Source organism: Myotis davidii, unplaced genomic scaffold (assembly GCF_000327345.1).
Source record: "Myotis davidii unplaced genomic scaffold, ASM32734v1 scaffold391, whole genome shotgun sequence".
In the NCBI taxonomy this organism is placed as follows: domain Eukaryota; kingdom Metazoa; phylum Chordata; class Mammalia; order Chiroptera; family Vespertilionidae; genus Myotis; species Myotis davidii.
In genome coordinates this window covers 4,145,558-4,167,620 of record NW_006284336.1, presented here as the reverse complement: position 1 = coordinate 4,167,620, position 22,063 = coordinate 4,145,558, and the positions used below count along the sequence as shown (strand labels likewise).

The window sequence follows — 22,063 nt, the reverse complement described above, 5'->3', positions numbered from 1 at the left end:
GTTCAATTAATAGTCCCATATCAAAGACAGTTTCTCAGTTTTGACAATATACCATCATAATGTATGATGTGAACATCAGGGAAAACTGGGCAGAGAGGAATATGAAGACTCTCTAAATATAAAATTATTCCAAAATTCAAAAGTTAATTAAAGAACAGGATATAAGCTTAGGCATAGTTATATTTTAATAAGGAAACGTGAACAAGGAAGCAAATAAATGAAGTTGAGGGTGGAAGACATATACAAAAAAAAATGTAGTTGAAGTTAACAGTGTTTACCATTTAATATCAAATTTATACAAGTTTTTTCTAGTTTCCAGAATTTCCAAAAATTTTTTCTATAATGAGCAGGAGTGACTTTCATCATTAAAAAAAAATCCATCTGCAGCTTGAGACCACATCAAAATACCACCAACCACCTCCACAAGAAACACATTCAATGGGCGGACTCCCAGCACCAGAGCCCTGTGAATGAAGTAAGTCCTGCTCTGTGGGGTGGCCCCCACACAGGTGACCCTCCATGGTGGTCAGTGGTCACAGCCAGTCCTTGCAGCCCATCAACCTGGGGGTAAATCCCTCCCACTGATGCGCCAACAACAATCAAGAGTCAACTACAACAGGAGGGGGTGCACAGCCCACACAAGGGTGGGGCGCACCTAGAGTGCCTAGCTTGGGTGATTGGAGAGGCTGTGTCACTGGACCCTACAGAACACCGACTGCATTAGGCCACTCTACCAAGCCTGGGAGATGTAGCAGCTCTACCTAATACATAGAAACAAACACAGAGAGGCTGCCAAAATGAAGAGACAAAGAAATATGTCCTAAAAGAAAGAACAGAACAACACTACAGAAAAAGAACTAAACAAAATGAAGACAAGCAATCTATTAAATGTGGAGTTCAAAACACTGGTTATAAGGATGTTCAATGAACTTGGTGATAATTCCAAGAGAATAAGAAAGGACATGTAAACCATTAAAAAAAAAAGTCAGAAATGAAGGATACATTAACTGAACTGAAGAATAATTTATAGGGAATCAACAGAAGAGTAGACGAAACTGAGAATCAAGTCAGAGATTTGGAATATAAGGAAGCAAAAAATACCCAATCAGAACAGCAAAAAGAGAGAAAGAGAAAGAGAGAGAACCCAATAAAATGAAGATAGCATAAGGAGCCTCTGGGACAACTTCAAGTGTACCAACATTCACATCATAGGGGTGCAGGAAGGAGAAGAGAAAAAGCAAGAAATTGAAAACCTATTTTTAAAAATAATGACAGAAAAGTTACTTAACCTGGTGAAGGAAATAGACATTAGTAGTCCAAGAAGCACAGAGAGTCCCAAACAAAATGGGCCCAAAGAGTTCACACCATAATTAAAATGCAAAAGGTTAAGGACAAAGAGAGAATCTTAAAAGCAGCAAAAGAAAAGCAGTTAGTTACCTACAAGGGAGCTCCCACAGACTATCAGCTGATATCTCAACAGAAACCCAAGCAAGGCCCTACAACCAAAATTACTCTACCCAGCAAAGCTATCATTTACAACAGAAGAACATAAAGAGTTTCCCAGGAAAGAAAAAAGCTAAAGAAGTTCACCACCACCAAACCAATAGCACATGAAATGTTAAAGGGTCTTTTTTAAGAAGGAAAAAAAGAGATTAAAAATATGAACAATAAAATGGCAATAAGGATAGGTGAAAAAGGTGAAAGGATTAAGAAGTACAAATTGATTGTTACAGAATAATCATGAGATATAAAGTACAGCACAGGAAATACAGTCAATAATATTCTAATAACTATGTACGGTGTCAGATGGGTACGAGATTTACTGGGATGATCACTTAGTAAGTTACACAAATGTCTAATCACTGGGATGTATACCTGAAACTAATATAATATTGTAATTTTATTTTATGTATTTAAAAAGTAAAAATGATTTAAATTTTTGAAAAGATAAAGTACAAGAAGCATAGACACACAATGGAACTTGAGAGAATTTAGAGAACACCTTAAACTACCAACCAATGAGTAATAGAAAGAGTGCAAAGTGTAACAAGGACCACCAGGCTGGATAAACACCCAGAAAGACATCAGAAGGACCTCATCATCTTCTCTACATATTTAATTCCTACCCAAACTAAAATTCCCAGATCAAATTCCTCCTCAATTCTTAAAGATTTCCCAAAGCACTCAAACCCACATGTCATCACTTCCTTCTCCTGACTCTTAGAGAGTTGTCCTAAATTCATTTGGCACTGGGTTGTGCTATCTAGTAAATTCTGTTTTGCTACTGATTTTTTTTTAAAGTCCATGTGCATTTTTAAAACAGAAAACAATAAATGAAAGTGTAAACATGAAAACTAAAAGATTATGTAGAACCTAGCCCAGGGTCAGTGCTTGGAAGCTGAATGAGGATTAAAATCAGAATGTGAAATTTTTAAATGGGCAAAGGACTCGAGTAGACATTTCTCCGAAGAAGATGTACAAATGGTAAAAAGCATGTGAAAAGATGCTCAACATCACTAGTCATTAGGAATATGAACATCAAAACCCAAGATACTACTTCACAGCCATTAGGATGGCGATTAGAAAGAAATAAAATAAGAAGTGTAAGCAAGACAGTTGGGAAAAAATGGAGCCCTTGTGTTGGTGGGCATGTAAAATGGTTGTGGTTGCTATGGAAACAGCATGGCAATTTGTCAATGATCCAGTAATTCCACTTCTGGGTAATGCACAAAAGAATCGGAAGCAGAAACTCAAACACCCATCTTCACAGCAACAATACTCACAATAGCCAACAGAGGGAAGTAATTCACGTACCTACCAACAGAGAAACAAATAAACAAAGTGTGGAATATTATTCAGCCTTAAAAGGGGAGGAAATTCTGTCCTGACTGGGTGGCTCAGTTGGTTCAAGCATTGTCCCGTACACCCAAAGGTTTCGAGCTCGATCCCCAATCGGGGTGTATGTGAGAGGCAACAAATCAGTGTTTTTTTTTCACCCAAAGGTTTCGAGCTCGATCCCCAATCGGGGTGTATATGAGAGGCAACCCATCAGTGTTCCTCTCTCACATCTCTCTCTCTCTCTCTCTCTCTCCCTCCCTCCCTCCCCTTTTTCCTCTCTCTCTCTTAAATCAATAGACATATGCTCGGGTGAGGATTAAAAAAAAAAAGGAAAGAAATTTTGACATGCTACAATGCGAAGAAATCTTGAGTTGCTGAGTGAAACAAACCAGTCATAACAAGACAAAAAGTAATAGATTCCACTTATATTGAGATAACTAGAGTAATGGGATTCATCGAGACAGAAGGCAGAATAGAAGTTAGCACAGGCTGGGAGGAGGAGGAACGGGGATTTATTGTCTAATGGGGACAGAGCTTCAGTGTTACAAGATGAAGAGTTCTGGAGACGGATGGTGGTGATAGTGCACAAAGTGAATGCCCTTCATCTTACGGAAGTGTGCACCTGCTCAGATGGATTTTTGCGAGTCCTTCATAGAGACCTGTCTTTCTGGCAGCTGGCCCAGAACTTTAGCAGAGAGGAAGTCTGTGATAAATTTTATGTTCTGTATATTTTACCACAATAAAACAGACTAAGTAATATGTTTTAGGTCAGCGTGGGGAAGGAAAGATTTTTGCCTGAAGAAGGAAAAGCAATATCATGTACTGGTGGGTGAGCCTCAAACCCTGTGCCACACCTGACCAGGTGAGGTGCTGTAGACAAGTTCCTGAACGTGTCCTGGCCTCGGTGTCCTCATAAAATGGACAGAAGGGTCCCCCGTCCGAGAGCGCTCCATCGGCATCCCCTCGGGATGGAACGTGCTCAGCACCGTGGCCGCTGCAAAGCAAGTTCTCCACAAGTGCCAGCTGCTGCCAGCTGGTCTCCCGCGATGCTGACAATGAAAGCAGGTGCCCACGCCAAGGAAAGCACCCAGAGGCTGGGCACCCGCGCAGGGCCCGCTCAGAGCCTGCCTCCTGCCCACTGAGTCTTTCCTTTGCTTCTGTGGCTCCTTTGTTTTCTTTCAGGAAACGCAATTAGTCGTGGGCGACAGGAAAGGAGGGGAAACTGGCAGAACAGAAGTCCGTGCCCTTTCATTGGCCCCTTGGTCAAGTCAAAGTTCCTTTTGAGAAACTCCCTCAGGGCCTCCCAGAACCACAGGAAAGGTGGGATTTTCCACGCGCTGGTGGACAGGCGGCAGGGCTCTGCCACTGGGAGGGAGCGTGGGGAGAGGGAACAGAGAGGAATCGAGTCCAGAGACAGACTTCCTCTCCGCAGAAGGTTCTGGACCAGCGGATGGAAAGATGGATCTCTAAGGACTCGCAGGAAGGATGCACACTGAGCGAGAGAGAACCAGTTCCCAACAACAGATAAAGGAGACTCGGACTCGGGAACAAAACCAATAACCCCGTACCACCACCGCGCGAGGGGAGGGCCCGGAGGCTCCACCTGCCACCCCTGTGCCAATCTCAACTATGAGTCACCCCTGAGCCACAGAGAAAGGAAGCCCTCCGAGAAGGCCCCACCTCCGGCTGAGAGAGGCCAGTGTGTACTGAACCCTCCAACGAGGGACCCTTTGGTCCACCGCTGTGACCCCGGAGCAGGGCGCAGGGTGTGGGGCCAGAGTGAATGCTGAGTGAGCGGAGGAGGGAGAGACAGACGGACAGGGGACACGGAGTGGGCTGCTGGCTGACCTGACAGTACTAAGCTTTTCAGCACTTCACGGTGACTGCTTCCATATCAGGCCGTTGGTGTGAGTAGAAAGAGCGTGGAAGGACGCCCAGACTCTGGGTGACAGGGGACACTGGCCTGACACAGAGGTGCCCTGGAGAGGGGAGAATATTCAAGAACAAGAGGGAGGGAGTCACTGCCTCAGATGTGACAAACCTTTTGTTTGTTGTTAATCCTCACCTGAGGATATTTTTCCATTGATTTTTAGAGAGAGAGGAAGGAGGGGGAGAGCCAGAGAGAGAGAGAGAGACATTGACGTGACCGCACGGGAATCGAGCCTACAACCGAGACACATGCCCTTGACCAGAATCAAATCCTGAAACTTCCAGTCCGAAGGCCGACGCTCTATTCACTGAGCCAAAGCAGATAGGGCAATTGTGTCATATCTTAATGGAGGGAAGGAAAAACATTTAAAATTTGAAAGAAAAAAAAAAAGACCGGATGTGAGGCTAAACATGAGACAATGATTATAATGTGCTCATAGTGCCTAGCATGCTCAGTGAATGGTAGTTTTTATCATTACATTATCAACAAAACTGGCTCATACCTAAGAAAAACTGGGCACGAGGGTGTCCAACCTCACCCATAAAGAAAGAAATGCAAATATAAGGACCTCACCCATCAGACTAACAACCGTCAGAGTCCAGGGTACGGGGCGGAGGACGCGGGAGCTCCCCTGCACCCCCTCTCTCAGAATGTCCTGCTCTGGGATGTCACCCTGCTCATGTGCTCCTCCCCCGAGTTAACAGAAGATGTCCAGACCCACAGGTTTTCAGAGCAGCATTATTCCCAAAGGACCAGGGACAACGTGTGTCCACCAAGAAGGAAATCATTTCCCACCAGTGAGGAAATTACACTGCCTTCCCCCGAGGACACACCACGTTTGTTACAGACGTGTCCGGCCTAGAGCATTGTGTGCCGACAGGGAACCACTCCAAGACATACTGTTCAGTGAACAGCTCAAATCCACTGGAATGTACGTTAGCACATTGCCGTCTCGTCTGCACAGCCCTTAGAACCATCGCTATTAGCCCGGTTTACTTCTGTATGGTCCATCCCTCCCACCGCAAAGTGAGGGCAGGCGCCGTGCGATCCTGTTTCTCCCCAGGACACAAGTGCTCAGATGTGAAGGCCGAAATGATGAGGTCCAAAGGCTCCATGCAGAGAATTCGTCTCTGCAGATGGACTTGAATTTTCCATTGCCATGAGGCTCCACCCCCAGCGCCTAGCACCGCGTCTGGAGCTTCGTAGGTTAACTGTGACTTCATGAGGACCTTTCCCCAGCACAAATCATGACCCACCCAACCCCCTTGAACGTTTCAAGAAAGAATGAAAATCAGAGTGCACCGTGATCTGGAGAAAACCGCCAAGATGTGAACAAATGTTACCTGTTTCTTCTGGTTTGATCCACAGAATAAATCTGCTTTCTCAGCCAACTGGAAAGAGAGTTGAGACACACAGAGAGAAAGTTAGAAAACAGTACAAGTCTGAGTTCTATGGAGGAGGGACTAAGGACCCTGGGAAGGGTTTTCCAACTTTCTAACTTGGAAAGCAGCTTCTTCCTTGTGGTCAAAAAAACCCTTACTGAGCCAAGAGGCCCCTTGGGCTGGTACAGGCTGGCGCTCCTTAACGGGTGAGTCCCTCTGATGATATCCATTAATCCCCAAAAAGCTGGTCAGAAAAGTGGTGAAATCGGAGGGCTTTGGTTTCCTGGGGGATGGACAATCCCAGTCAGACATCCACGATGCTGGCCAGACACTCCTGGTGGCAGGTGGAAAATTCTTGACCTTGCATCTGACTGCCCTTTGAGTCAGCTAGTGCCTTTAAGAAGGAAGCCCTCTGGTCCTCCCTCAAACACAACACCGGTGCAGTTTTCTGTGTCATTTCAAAGCACTCCGCATGCCAACAGGCAAAGGCCATGGCTCCATATGGAGACAGCCTTTTCTGTGAGACACCGGAGGGTCCACAGCCACTACGGGGCATCTACTGCACACGGGCCGCTCAATGAACCTCCAAGATCAAACGCCTCCTTTTTCTTCCCTTCGCCCATGTTGGCTACAGGGAGCAGAATGGATGAGTGAGCGAAGACAGAGAAAGACAGGCAAAGCCGATACCTCTCAATGATGGTGGGTGTGGACGCGCTCATCGCTTCTTGGTGTAAGATTTTCAAGCCAGAGAGCCACTTGGTTGCATCTTCCTTCGAGTCAGCTAGTGAGGTGAACGGGAACAGAAATGCTGTGTTACGCTCTGGGAAGACCGCTGCTTGGAGACCTACTGACCCTGGCTCCCAGCCTCCCCAGCCCCATACAGATGGTGGGGGTGGGAGAAGCCTGTGCCCGCCCATTTGCAGTTGTGCAGCAGGGCACCAAGAAGGCATCTCCTTCATACCCTCAAGGTTTTGACACCTGCTTTTGGTCTGAGATGAGGCCATGAGTCTATTACGAGCCTTCTAAAGGAGAGGTGACAAGGAGGCATTTTTTTTTTTAAGTTTTAGCTTTTAACCCCATGCTAATGAATAGGACACAGGGCTGGAATAATTTGTACCACAATCCTAAACAGCCCTCAGCATTTCACCTGTTTCCAACCAAGGCCAGAGAGGAGGGTGGGAAGTAGGAGATGCTGATGCCCATGAGGGGAGCGAAAACAAGTGGTGGTTAAGAGCTTGGCATCATGGCCAAGTCCCACTGCACCACTTCAGGGCTGTGCGACATTCAGCTGGTTACTTAACCCCTCTGTGCCGCATTTCCGCATCAGTGAAATGGAGCGAGCAATGAAAACACCTGATCTAGTTATTACACTTCTCCTAACCACCAGGGATCTTGTTGGTCCAGACAATATCAGGCCAACATTGCTGCTCTCATTCTTCCCGTGCTAATGAGGAGAAAACCAAGGCTGAGCCGGTTGGGAGACCTGTCCCAGAGCCAACAAAGGAGAAGCTGGGATGTGAATCGAAGTCTTGCCCATCTCTCTACCCAACCTTGAATTCCCGAGCTCTGGAAGAGGGACCCGGAGTGGGACAGACTGGTTTCCTGGGCTCCAAGTCTTGCTTTGTTTTTCCTGTTCTCCTACCAAGAACAGCAGCCAGGCTCTGCCTGAAGTGGGGTTAAGTGGACACAGCTCTGAAGGTTCAGGGTCACAATCCCCTCTCTCCTGCCCCATCTCTGCCACCTACCGCACACCATCAGTCAGACATACACTCATTATTCCCCAGACCCAGCTTGCTATTTCCCCACACCCTTATACAGGGTGGGGCAAAAGTAGGCTTTCAGTTGTTCATATGGAAAATAATATAATAAATAATAATGCAAGATTAAACTCCCATTCTCACAACTGTAAACCTACTTTTGCCCCACCCTATAGATGCAATGCTTTCTCCTTCTTTCCTCCCAGTTGCTCCTGATGCCTCAAAAGCCAGTTTAAAAGTCACCTCCCCCTCTGCAGAGCCTTCCCTGGAAACAGACACTCAATACCCCTCAGCCCACTGTATTGTGCTTGGACTATTGCTCTTATCCCAGGGCACTGTAAGCTCCTGTCCACACATCTGTCTCCCAAATACTATGAACTCCTTAAAGGCAGCAATTGTCTTACTCATCTCCAGAGCCCCACTGACTTCTAGCACAACCCAGTTCAGAGCACAGCTCAAAAGATGCCTGATGGGGGAAAAAATGAATGACAAATTAAATGGGCGACAGCTATTTGACCCTATATGGCATGTGCCTACCGCTGCTCAGCTTTCAAAGCTTCCCCCCACTTTGGTCTACTTTTTTTTCCTTCTAATGTGAATACATTTTAATAGTAGGAAATACAAATAAAATTTCTGAACAGTTGCTTGTCTAAGCATGATTAAAATGAAAATGTTATTATAAAACAGATATTAAGTGAAATACATTTTATCAATAATGGTGCTCCCACTATCATTAATTGATTCATGTTCTCTTAAATACAGCTAATTTTGAATCCTTAGAAACTTCTATTTTTGTTTATTTTTATTTTCCCCCTTTATTGATTAAGAGATTACAAATCGATCAGATGGCTCAAAACTCAGAGGGAAGATAGGGGAGGGTGGGGGTGAGGAGGAGAGATCAACCAAAGGACTTGTATGCATGGTCGACTTTTAATGGTATTAATTTTCTCTCTCATCAGCCATGATTGTGAATACAGTTCTAAGTCAGTAAGTTCTAGGATTGGCCCTGAAGGCAGCTCCAAGCTTCTGCCCTGAGTAACGCACCTCAGCTTTCTCACGGCTCTTCTGCTGGCCTCCCAGAGGCCTCTCTGGCTTTCTGGTAGATTCACAGGGCTGACCAGAAATCTGACCTCCGGATACAAATGTCTATACGTGTGCACATATGCACACATGTGTGTGTGCATGCATGTGTGTAGTATGCATACGTGTGTGTGTGCATGTTTACTTGTGTGAGACATAAGATTCCAGGATAGTTCCTTCAGGTCAGATAAACTGAATAAATGGTGTAGGCCAGGGTCTGCTGAGCGAAAACGTAACTTGCCGTTAGCTCTCAGCGTGAGCCAGGCAGGCCCTTAACATAATCCTCACACCATCCCAATGGGCCAGCATTATGATTCTCCCCATCGCACAGCTGAGCAAACAGCAGCGCAGCGGGGCTGAGTAGCTTGCCCAAAGGCACACAGCTAGAAAGGGGCAGGGTTAGGATTCGACCCTGATGCCCCCAAACACGTTAGTAGGAAGGCAGGGATGAGCATCCTGCTTCTAGAGAATGCCCTAAGGAGGAAACTGAGGCACAGGGAGGCAGAAAAGCACCCGGACGTGCACCCACTTGCTAAGCTGAGTGTGCTGAGGACGAACTGGGTGCCATACAAGATGGTGAAGCAGCAGTCTTCCTTCTGGCGGACTGCCTTTGCTCGCTCGAAATCCTTGGAGCTCTTCCCTGGGCGGATTTCCTTGATTTCCATGATATCCACTGAAAGAAAATGAACATGGACCAATTAGAAGCCGGAGGTCACTCCCCCACGATGCAGCCACATGCCTGCATCCCAGACACACGGCCCGGCTCCTTCATTCCCCAGCCCCGCAGCCCCGCCCCAACTGCAAGATGATGTGCAAATAAATAAAATGCTTATTGTCTTAAGCCACTAAGTATTGGCATAGTTCTACAGCAATAGATAACAGAGATAAGGAGGAATTCCACCTTGGCCCAGGGAGACGCCCTGCCCTGCCAGGGGATAACTGTGCACTGTTACATGGAGATAAACTCGACTGGTCCCTTCCTCCCCTCTTTTCTGTCAAAAAGCACCTTTTCCTGGGATAGACCCTTTCCACGTGCTTCTCATGAAGCGGATCCACTGCTCTCGACCTCCCACCACAATAAGCCAAAGACAGGTCCAAGGGTCCTGGAAATAACTGAAGTGCCCATCCCCGGCACAGTGATTAGTTGAGGGACGAGCATATGGCCCAAGCGAGGCCCATCAGAATCCTCCTGGGACTTATTTGGCCAGAGCTGTTCATAAAATTTATCCCGCTGCTGCCAGCTGGTAGAACATGAGGCTGGGGGAGCAGAGATGGTGTGGAAAGGAAAGACTGAGCCCTGATGTGCTCTTTGAAGCCCTGGGCCCCTTGCCACCATAAGAGTCCTGGTACCTACATCTCAGTGCTTGAGCTGAAGAAAGAAACAGGAAAGAGAGGTATTCCTGGAGAAGAAAGGGGAGGGAAGGAGATCTCAGCTTTGAGGAAGGGTCAAGGAAGAAGGCAGATGAGGTCTAGAAGGTGAACGCAGCAACAGGGTTGGAATAGCAGGAAAGATGCCTGGCCATTCGCAGGCAGAAACTGGAGTGTGGGTGCAGAGAATGAAATCATAGACGAGAGGATGGAAGGAACTACGTTTTCTGCTTTCTTACAGGATCTAGCTAGATTGAAAACACTAGCTAGATCCTGTAAGAGGGGACCAGAGTCATGAAGTAACGTGGAAAGAATTTAAATAAACAACATTTGTTCTGCATCCTGTGAGTGGTGGCGGTCACACAGATCTATACATGTGATAAAATTCCGTAGCACTGTACACCAACACATAAAACAAAATAAAACATGAGTGCGCGTAAAAATGGTGACAGCCAATGAAGGTCTGCAGTATATTTCATAATATTGTCGGGTGTCAATTTCCTGGGTTTATAACTATAGTTATGAAAGACGTTACCAACAGGGGAAGCTGGATAAACGGTACACAGAAACTCTGTACTAGTTTTTCAATGCCTGCAGGAATCTAAAAGTGTTTCAAAATAAAAAGTTTTGAAAACCACTGATCAACTACAGGTGGCCCTATCCCTGGAAGGGGCGATCGTGTCTATAAACCTTGGGCAGGCAGAGGGGTGGAGGGTCCAATCCCCCTTCTTCACCCAACCCTGGAGTCTTTTCTCTCTCTTATCTTTAGTCCACAAAACAAACAAGCAACAAAACACAGATCCTGTGTGTGTTCTGAAATGCATAACCTTCTAGAAGGAAATGGGCACTGCTGATGCTTTGGCAATTACCTAAAAACATGAAAGGTATTCACATTTATTCTCAGAAATTACTCACCCACCCAGCTGACTGCTAATCAAGAGTCTAGTGACTTCAAGCAAATATTTTCTTTTCCTATCTAATCTAACAATGATTACCTAACCAGTGTCTTTCCCCATAAAATATCTCTAAGAGGGAACCTTTGAATTAGCCTACTGTGAGGTTTTTTTTTCCTTTGCAGCAACATTATAATAAAAATTTGAGTCTTGACCAGTGTGGCTCAATTGGTTGGGCATCATTCTGTGCAGAAGGTTGCCGATTCGATTCCCGGTCAGGGCGCATGCCCAGGTTGTGTGCCTGATCCCTAGTTGGGGCTGTGTACAGGAGGAGGCTGATCGATGTTCCCCTCTCACAGTGATGCTTCTCTCTATATGTCCTTTTCCTTTCCTCTCTCTGTAAAAATACTTTTTTAAAAAAGCAGGAGTATTTATTAAGACCTTCCCTGACCACTCTAAAAAATATTTGACAGATGTGACTAAAAAAATTTTTCAGATAATGTAACATTATTGTCCTCAGGCAATCACCAAGTCTTACCAATTTTACTTTCTAAATTGCTCTTGAATTTGTCAACTTCTATCCATTTCCAAGGCTAGCACCACCGTTACATCTTGCTTGGTCTCCTGGAGGAGCCGGAAGTTACTCCCAGGACCATTTTTATGAAAGGCTCATGCCACTCCTGGGCTTCAAACCTTCAATGGTGCCTCACAGCTGTGAGGACTAAGAACCAAGGCCCAGGGTTGACCCTGCATGCCCTCCCCTTCCATGCTCCTGCCAGTGGCTCAATCTCAGAACCTCCAGTGGGTCGCACCAGAGACATCAGCACACGCTGTTGGTTCTGCTAGGAAAGCTCTTAGCCTGGTTAGCTCCGAATTCTCCCTTCCAGCCTCAGCCCACTCACCACCAGACTCACAGAAAGCCCTCCATCCCCTCCCACTATACAGACCAAGCCCCTGGCCCCCACCCCAGGACCAGAGGCAAGTGCTGCCTAGTGAGAACCGTGGATTCAGTACTCCTCCCTAGAGGGTGCTCCTTTCCTCACCGTGTACCCCTACTTCAAGCAGAGATGGTGGTATCCGGTGCAGCTAGTAAGTAGCTGTTGACAGAGGAGAGGGACGGAGGGAGATGGGGACACAGACAGGGACAGCACTAGAAATGGGGACGAGGGAGAAGGAGACAGAGAGAGACACACACAGATACGAACAAACACAATCGGAGACACCCACACAGAGCAAAACAGGGACAGACACCAGAACGAACAGAGGACAAGCCACTCAGACAAGCAGAGAGATGCAAACACACACACACACACACACACACACACACACACACACACACACACACAGTCAGACAGAGGGAAAGCAACACATGGGACAGAAGGACAACGAAATACAAGCAGCCACCTACCGATGCAAAAGGCCCTGATCAGCCATACACTGTCTTTCGCTTCAGCAAATGCCAGCATCCTGTGGAGGCCAGCCCTGTCCAGGTGAGGGCTGCAGGCATCCACCTTCCTCCGCCAGGACTGGTCTCCCCCATTATGTCATCCTGACCCTTTCCCTCTCTCCCCTCCCCCGATACGTACTGGCTTACTCATCATGCTTCTGAGAAGACTATGCTTCCTCCACTGAATTGCTTTTGCTCCTTTGAAAGCGGTCAGTTGACGATATTTGGGTGGGTCTCTCTCTATGCTCTCTGTTCTGTTCCATTTCTATTTGCTCATTCTTTCGCTGATACCACAGTCTTGATAGCTATGGCTTTACAGTAAGCCTCGCAGTGAGGTAGCATCCGTCCTCTGGCTTTGTTCTTCGCTATTGTGCTGGCTCTCTGTGGGCCTTTTGCCTTGCCACGTAAACTTTAGGGTCAGTTTATCAATAGCCACACAATAGCTTGCTGGACTTTTTTTTGAGATTGTGTTGAATCTGTAGATCAAGTTGGGAAGAACTGACATATTGAAAATTCCTGTTCATGAACATGAACTAGCTATTCATCCTACTTTTAACCATCAGCCAGACATTCTGCTGAATGTACTTGGTCCAGGTCTTGAGAGTCTTACAGACACACCAGTCTCATCCTGGGTAAAAATAAAGGCAATGACAATCGTGTAAACTCTTACAGTGCTAACGCTTTCTGAGTGAGGCAGGGATTCTTGTTCAGGTGTTCACTGGGCGGGCGGGGGTGGGGGGATGCTCACAGGAGAAGGAGTGTGGGAGCAGGATGGGGCGGAAGAAAGCTAAATTAGGCTGCGGTCTTCAGCCTGTTGGCACAGGGCTCTGAGCCATGGATCCAGAGCCCTGTGAGTTCTCTTGTGGGCAGGAGGGCTGGCCTCTTGTTCTCCCTGCCTTCAGCGGCTGCCTGTGCGGGATGTGGCGTGGGGGGGTGGGGGGTGGCGGTGTACAGGCCTGCTAATGCCATCTGGGTGGGCCAAGACAGCACCTCCGCGCTGACTTCTCAATGCTCACCACACTGTGACGCAGGTACACTGACTGTCCCTAGCTTATAAATGAGGAAACTGTGGCATGGAGTCCCCTGGCCAGGGTCACCAGCTGGCAAGTGGAAGAACCAGGATTTGAACCCTTATATTGCTTCTTGTGGTCAAGCAAGTGACAATGAGAAGCAACATTAGGGTATGTGGCCCTCGCCCCACTGTGCTCCAACAGGAAGGCCCACCGCACACGCGCACACACAGGCTGCCTCCTGCCCACATCAGATCCCATTTATGTGACTTATCCCCAAACTGCCTCCCTCTCCACCTCCCTGAATTGACGGGGCCTGCGATTTTTATATCTGTGCTATAAAGGTCCTTACTAGCACCGTTTGCATTTATAGGTTTACTTGTTCACCTGTGTATCTGCTCCCTCCTCTAGGCCCCAGGAGAACAGCGACTGTGTCTGTCCCTTTACAACCAGAGCCTCACAGCCGCCTACCTCAGGGCCTGGCTCAGAGCAGAAACGCAGACCTCTGTGGAATGAGTGAATTAGGTTTCTCGGGTGTCTTGGTTTGGCTTTCCCCAGAAACAGACCCTGGGACAAGGACTTGAGCACAAGCAGTTAATCTGGAAGGCGATCCCAGAAAACAGCAGTGGAGGAGCAAGCTGGCGCCCACGGGGCCCTCTGACAGTCTTCAGAGTTCACTTCGCTGAGAAGCGAGGGAGCTGGGGTCTTTACCCCACAACCCCTATCTGCTGTAGGCTGAGGGCTGCATCTGGGGCCTGAATGCTCCAGGCCTCAGGCAGAGGGCTGCAGTGTTCACACCACGCTGCCCTCAGCTTGCAGAAGAGAATGCTACAGCAATCGGGGTGAGCCCTCAGCAGCCTCTGCTAGGTCAGACGATCCATTTCTGTGCCACCCCACGGGATGCAGGGATCATTATGTCTGAGGGGGCAATGGCCCACTGTCTCTCCAGTTTAGGCAAAACGGTGATGAATGCGGACGAATACCAGTTACTGAAGAAATCAGCTTCCCTTGGCTCCCCCAGCAGAGCCACTGCAGGGAGACGGGACAAGTTGTGACTGCCCCCGTATACCCAAAGGTAGTCCCAAAGGTATCTCAGACCAGCAGGTGGGTCTGGAATTACAGATATCAGTGTGTTCTTTCTCTCTCTCTCTCTCTCTCTCTCTAATGTCTTTATTAAGATACTAGAGGCCCAATGCACAAAATCTGTTCAAGAGTAGGCCTTCCTTCCCCCACTGCCAGCTCCGGCTTCCCTCTGGCACCCGGGACCCAGGCTTCCCTCGCAGCCCCAGCTTCATCCAGAAGTATTTCCGGTCTAATTAGCATATTATGCTTTTATTATGATAGATAGTTCACATACTATACAACTCATCCACTTAAAATGTACAGTTCAATAGCTTTCAGTACATTCAGACACCACCACGGTCAATTTAACACATTGCGGACGGATCACGAGAATTCTCGTGTTTTCTGTTCTAAGGTTTGTGGCCAATCATGAGAATTCTTTAAAAAGATATTAGCTTGTAAAAACATCAAAATGCAATGGGTGTTTAATTGTAAAGCGTGCCTTTAACATTTATGTAAAACGTGTTTCGTACTCGTTCAATAGAAACTTACCTGGCCACTGGGTAAAGCTAGCGATAAAACTACGGGGCCGCAATGTGTTCTAATAACATTTTCATCAGCACAGAGAAACCCAGCCCTTTCGCTGTCACTCCCCACCTTCCCCTCAGCCCCACGCCAGCCCCTGTGTAAATCTGTCTCTACAGATTTGCCTATTCTGGATATTTCATATAAATGGAATCATGTAACATGTGGTCTTTTGTGCTTCGCTTCTCTCACTCGGCATAATGTCCTCAAGGCTCATCCATGCTCTAACCTGTGTCAGGGCTTCGCTCCTATCTGTGGATGAATAATATTCCATTGTCCAATCACCCACTGATGGACACTGGGTTGTTTCCACCTTGTGGCTAAGAACATTCACGTACAAGCCTGTATTTGAACACCTGCTTCCAATTCACCTGCTTTCAATATCTCCTCAAAGTGAAAAGCCGCCCTCCACTGGCTACACCCTCAGGGCTGCCGGGGAAATGGTGAGGTTCCCAGCCATCAGCCTGAACCAGAAAGGTGTAAAGGAGCATGAGCCTGTGGCTGGGGCTCCATGAGAAGACAGAGGTGGAGCCCCCACCAAGCCCTTCACAGCTGTCACTACCACTTCCCAGGCCTCCTGGGTGGGCAGGGGCCAGCTCCATGGGCACCAGAGACTGCCCACTCTTTGGCCACCCCCTTGATTGACAGGAGCCTCAAGAAGGCAGGAAGCAAATCCCTCACCAGCGGGGATGGTTTTCTATGGTGATCAGCAGCCTGAGGGGCCTGCTAAGCACTTTGGTTGATGAGCCCTGCACTTGATCTCGCACCACTCAAGGGCACCCACGGGGTGTGGAGCAGGGAGGAGGGAAGGCCTTTAGCACTCAAACAAGTTAATCCCAAACCAACTTTTTGACCAGCGCTGGGGTTGCAAACTCACATGTTCCCAGAGGCTTTCTAAGTCATAAGAAGCTTGAGGCTGATGGTTAGTGGATGGACTCAGGAACCAGCCCACCTGGGTTCAAGTTCAAGGTGGCTTCAGGCAGGAGCTTCACCTCTCCATGCCTCCAGGTGAGCAATCGAAGCACTAAGAGCTCTTTGAGGATTAAATGAATATGTATGTGTATGTACGTGTGTGTGTTAAAATAGTGCCTGATTTTAACTCATAAAGATGTACTAACTTCTAAACTCTTATTAGCTGTTATTTTTAAGATTAGTGCAATTGAACAAAGCTGCTCATGTAAGGCATGAGAAAAACAGTCTCTCAATTTATCTACTGTGGGAATTGAAGAGGCAAATCCATGTGTACTACTGTGGAAAAAAACTCCACAACGGCGTATGTAGATAGGATCTGGATGTATGTGCCTATGTCTGTAGGTATTTGCTTAACCGCAGGTATGCATACATGTGTGCATGCAAATTTATACACAGGTGTCCACTGCTACTCAAATTCTCACTATCTGAATATCCACTATAACCTCCAAACATTGTTGACCCCAAATGCACCTGCGCCGAGACCACACCTATAGGCACCCAGGAGAATACCGGTGTGTACCAGCTGCAACAGGCGCTGCAGGTCCAGTGCTTTCGTGTTGGAAGTCATCATGCATCTAACCCAAGGTCCCGCCCGCTTAGTGCGTCTTTCTTGAGCCCTAGCATCGCCTTCCAACAAGCAAATGACCAGACGCCGATTTAGATGACATCTGTAGTATTTTTCACAGACTATTTCACTGCCATGTCTACGAAGCTACAACGTAGAGGACAGAATAAGAAAAAACAAATTTCAGAACCAATACCATAGAGTATCCTATGGAATTTTCACAAACATGCCCAGTAACAGTGCATTAAAGTGACAAATGATTAGATATTTGTTGCCGTCAATGCAGACGTATTTGATGCGCTGGTTTCTAGATGTTTAAGGGTGTTAAGCAATACTGGGCAAATCTGAACAGCTGGTTAATGCACTACCCTTGTATCCATGTCATAAGGACGTACTACACTGCTGTGCTGTCTAAAAACGATGCTCTCCATCACGTGTTCAGGAATGCAGTGGGCTCGGCTAAGAAGGGATGCCTGTGTTTGCACAAGTGCATGTGTGTCTAAAAGTGTGAGAAAAGGTTAAAAAAAAATTACCACCGATTTGCACTGGTTAGAATTTTTGACACACAATCATTCAGATGACTGACTTTATTCTCAAAGTAGGCTGTGGTGGCCGGAGCTCAGACCCTGCACGCTGGTGCGGTGGGGCTCAGCAGCCGTGCTTCCTGCTTGAAGAAGTAAGATAACAGCCATAGCAGCAAGACCTCATCTTTGCACAACCCTCCCCCCTTCCCGGCGCCACCTGGTCTTCCCCAGGTCCCGTGACGTCCCGCTGCCCTCCCCATCAGTCACCTGCAGGTGCACAGTTGGGTTTTCAGCCCCCTCCCTGCCTAACTCTACCACCCCCTTTGCTGACTGCCCACGTGACCCTGTTCTTCAAACTCCTGTACTCCTGTTTCTTCTCTCCTCCCACTGTTGATTCTGGGCCCCTCTCAGGCTGCCCCCCCGCCCCCCAGCCTGGACTTCCTCCTACCTTCACACCAGGCACGTGGCCTTTTTCCCAATTCCCATACTCAACCTCAGGGGGCACCATCTGCCAACAAGTTTAACAAGGCATCTTCAAGGAAGCGCCTGACGGATTCAAGGGGAGAAGAGACAGCCAAGGCTTGGCTTGTGCGCCTTCCCACATGAAGCCCACCCTCCTCTCCTACTTTCTGTCATTCGATGAGCCAGGTAGCGACTGAGATCACGCTGAGAGCGAGCGGGGATGAAGCAGACAGACCCAGTCCCCACCCCCGGAAGCTCAAAGCCTGGAAGGGAGGACAGACCCTGTCCAAACCGGCACATGAACACGTCAACCTACATCTCAGAGGAGCGAGCCACCATCTACCCTGGGACTTCCCCCAGCAGCGGGGAGAAAGGCTTCTCTGAGGGCAAGCGTCTTGGCTGGGTTCTGATGGCTGGAGTGAACCTGGTGACGGGACAGGAGGGAGCCCTGGAGAGCAGAGACCTTCAAGTCCCTGCTTGGCTCCACAAAGGCAGGTGGGGGCTTGGGCAAGTCGCCTCTGCTCCTTCCTCACCTGCACACACAGTGATAACAAAACCTCCTTCACTGAGCTGTTCTGCAACCAAGATGCAATTACACGAGCTCAAAGCTCTGTGGTCCCAGGAGGTCTCAGTCAAGCTGAGATTAGCTACTGGGATGAACGTTCCCTCATCCACCTTTCTACGACACCTTCACCACGGCTGGTGGTTTCACTCTGTCTCAGCGCCGGGTCTCGGGAAGGACCCTGCATGAAAAACCCAGGGCGTGGGTTATTTCAAATACATAGCGACAGCTGACCTTGAAGCCAGAAAAAAAAAGTGTGATTCGCTGCAGCACACGTCGTTAGAGAAGGTCTAACCTGGGAGAGCAGAAAGAGCCCAACTTTACAAGAATCTAGCAGACATGCGCTTCAAGTCAAACTCCACCTACCCGAACTATGCGACTTATTCTGGCTCTGCCTCTGCTTTCTCATCTGTAAAATGGGGAAATAGTATCTATCCCACAAGTAGATATACCTTAAAGAACTTGGTAAAATGTAAACTGTGAGTTTTAAATATTAAAATCATTTTAAAACCTAGAAATGGAGGGAGCAACTGCCCTCACCTTTGTTCAAAAATAATGAACATGCTGAAACCGGTTTGGCTCAGTGGATAGAGCGTCGGCCTGCGGACTGAGGGGTCCCAGGTTCGATTCCGGTCAGGGGCATGTACCTGGGTTGTGGGCACTTCTCCAGTGGGGCATGTGCAGGAGGCAGCTGATCGATGTTTCTCTCTCATCGATGTTTCTGACTCTGTCTCTCTCCCTTCCTCTCTGTAAAAAAATCAATAAAATATATTTTAAAAAAATAATGAACAATTGCTGAGACTATGTGGACAGCCAGTGGACAACACTCCAGCCTCACGCTTCCCGGTGGAGAGACTCAATAACACACAAATAATTAGGTAGCTGTTACTGTGAAGCTGTGTATTCACCCAGAAATGTTTGCTGGACCGTCTGGTGAATGTTTAAGAGTTTTAAGTGATCTTGGAGAAACTGACCAAGCTTCCCTTTCCTCTGGGGACTCCCTCTCCCCAGGGGAGCAGGGAATTCACTCCAACAGGAAAGTCTGCAAGAAGGAACCGGGTCCAGACCTGGTTCAATCTATGCCCCAGGAACCACAGGCTCTGCCCTACTCCCTGCGGGCAGCTGCTTCTAAGATGCCTCTGGGCATCCCACAGTCCCAGTGACAGAGTGAGCAAGTCAGGGGTCAGGGGCCACAGACTCTCCAGGCAGCTCAAACACAGAGCAGACCTTCTCAGAGCCATTCACCTGTTACCTGTGTCTCGGTTCTCTATTGTTTCCACACTCGGCAAGAGGAGAGAAACGGGAGCTTTATGACCTGGCCAGTTAAAACCCAAACACAGACCATCAGATAATTCTTAACATATTCACTGTTATAGTGTCACCCAAATTTGATGTCTACTCCCTCCTGCTGACAACAAAATGAGAGTAATTTCATGCATGTGACATGCGAGATGACTTTAAATGGCACACACATTGTGTTATGTCTTAATTGTGATGTATTTTCATGTGACTTGGAAAAATACTCATCTAGCTCCTCTAAATGATGAGATCAAAATTTCTTCTTTATAAATTTAAGTTAAAAAGTGTAAGTCAATTTTAAGACATGTATTAGGTGTAAAACAGATGGAATGCAGAAAAGACAAAATCGTTAAGGCACGGAAGGACTTCTCACTTTATACAAAGCCTCTTAAAATGTTAATTTGTTTTGCTTTAAACCAGTTCTGCATATCAAAACTACACAGGAGAGCCTCACTATATGAAAATAAAATACAGATTTCCCTTCCCCCCCAGACTGACCAGTTTTTACTTCTGGTTTTTTTGGAGCCATATACTTTTGTTTCTGACACTATTTCTCACATTTCAGTCATTTGATTATCAACTTTATAAAGCTTGTCATATCTGCATAGCGCTGGCACTGTTTGTCTAATATTTGTCTTTAAATCAACTCACCCTTTTCACTTGAAGAGCTATATTTTAAGAATAAGTTTATGCCTTTGGTTAAAAAATAATCTCACCCATCTATAATAATAAAAGTATAATATGCTAATTAGACTGGATGACCTTCCAGACTGAAGCCAGGGCTACAAGGGAAGCCCAGGTCCCGGGTGCCTGCTGGCAGCCGGAGGGAAGCTGGTGCCAGCAGCCAGGGGAAGGAAAGCCTACTCTTGCATAAATTTCGTGCATCGGGCCTCTAGTCCTATATTATAGGAACTGTAAACTAAAGTCAGTGGGAACTGGACAATTGACTAAATTCTGCGTAGAAACTGTGGATGCCTAAGGTACAGCCCTCAGCACAGCTCTGAGCTATAAAGGGAGAGAAGCAGTGGTTAGAGGGAGTGAGGCCGAGTGAGCCACAGAAGGACTCACAGAAAGAGACAGAAGGCAGAGGCGCTGGCTACCCCGGGGAGCAGCCAGATTCAGAGCTTGGGGACGGTCTAGATCCAACCTGGTAAGGGTGGGGGTCACGTGTAAATTTGAGCCTATACCCACCATTTGTGCGTCTTACCATATGTATGTGATATCTTATTAAAGAAAACGTATGTCTTTCAGAAAAAGATGCATTCAAATGTTAGAAATAGAGGTGGGTGTGGCTATTAGGAGGGAACCTGAAGATGGAACTGTTCTGAATATTGACTGTGGTGGTGGGTGCAAGAACCAACACGTGACAAAATTACATAGAACTAAGCACACACACAGAGCACAGGTAAAACTAGGGAAACTGTAAAACTGGCAATGGACTGAATCAATGCCAATATCCTGGCTGTGATTTCACACTATAGTTTTGAAAGGGAAATTGGGTCAAGTCTACATGGATCTCTCTTTATGTGAATCTACAATTATCTCAAATCTTCAATTAAAAAATAGAGTATCGCCCTGACCGGTTTGGCTCAGTGGGTAGAGCATCAGCTTGCAGACTAAAGGGTCCCAGGTTCGATTCCGGTCAAGGGCATGTACCTTGGTTGCAGGCACATCCCCAGTAGGGGGTGTGCAGGAGGCAGCTGATCGATGTTTCTCTCCCATCAATGTTTCTAACTCTCTATCCCTCTCCCTTCCTTTCTGTAAAAAAATCAATAAAATATATTTTTAAAAAATAGAGTATCAAAAAAGTTAAAAAAAAAAAACACCACACACACACACATGCTTACCCCAAACACATGTTCTCCTTGACGTGATCAGGAAGGCCATAAAGGACCCTCCAGGGAACTGTGTCCCTGCCACTGACTTGTGCTCCCTGGGCGCTGTATGGAAAGCATGCTTTGCCATGGCACCCAGGGCACAGTCCCCCTGGGGGACACTGGAGAGAGCATTCCTCACTCTCACCCCGTAGGCCACCGCGCCATCCTAGAAGCCAGCTCTGCGCTTTCTGCCACCATCCACACTATTTCTAGCCAGACCAGAAATAGATGCCCGTGCTGCCTCCTGATAAGGCAGCCATTGAAACCCAGAGGAAGTGGCATTGCTGGGCCTGGCGTGGGGACCCACCCATTCGCAAAGGACAAAGACAACCGAGAACACAGTTTCTATGAACGTCTGCAAGGAATCCAAGTGTTCTCAGCCCCCACAGAAGAGCAAACACACACCCCCGCCCCTTTCAACAGCCTCTCATTTCATCACACCCTTCCCCG

At 47.3% G+C, this 22,063-nt stretch overlaps 1 protein-coding gene across 3 annotated transcripts in view; it reads right to left on the bottom strand.

Annotated features, from left to right (window-relative positions):
* The window catches only part of PLCG2 (phospholipase C gamma 2), a 137,793-nt gene that overhangs the window by 77,715 nt on the left and 38,015 nt on the right, over positions 1-22,063 (bottom strand). For 2 of the 3 annotated variants that reach the window (XM_006754468.2, XM_006754465.2), the window contains exons 2-4: positions 9,517-9,660; positions 6,838-6,931; positions 6,112-6,159 (exon numbers count right to left, since the gene is read on the bottom strand). In XM_006754468.2, coding sequence (XP_006754531.1) covers positions 6,112-6,159; positions 6,838-6,931; positions 9,517-9,660 — 286 coding nt within the window. Of the gene's footprint in view, positions 1-6,111; positions 6,160-6,837; positions 6,932-9,516; positions 9,661-22,063 lie in introns of those variants that run through there. The other variant, XM_006754467.2, reaches the window with a different exon arrangement.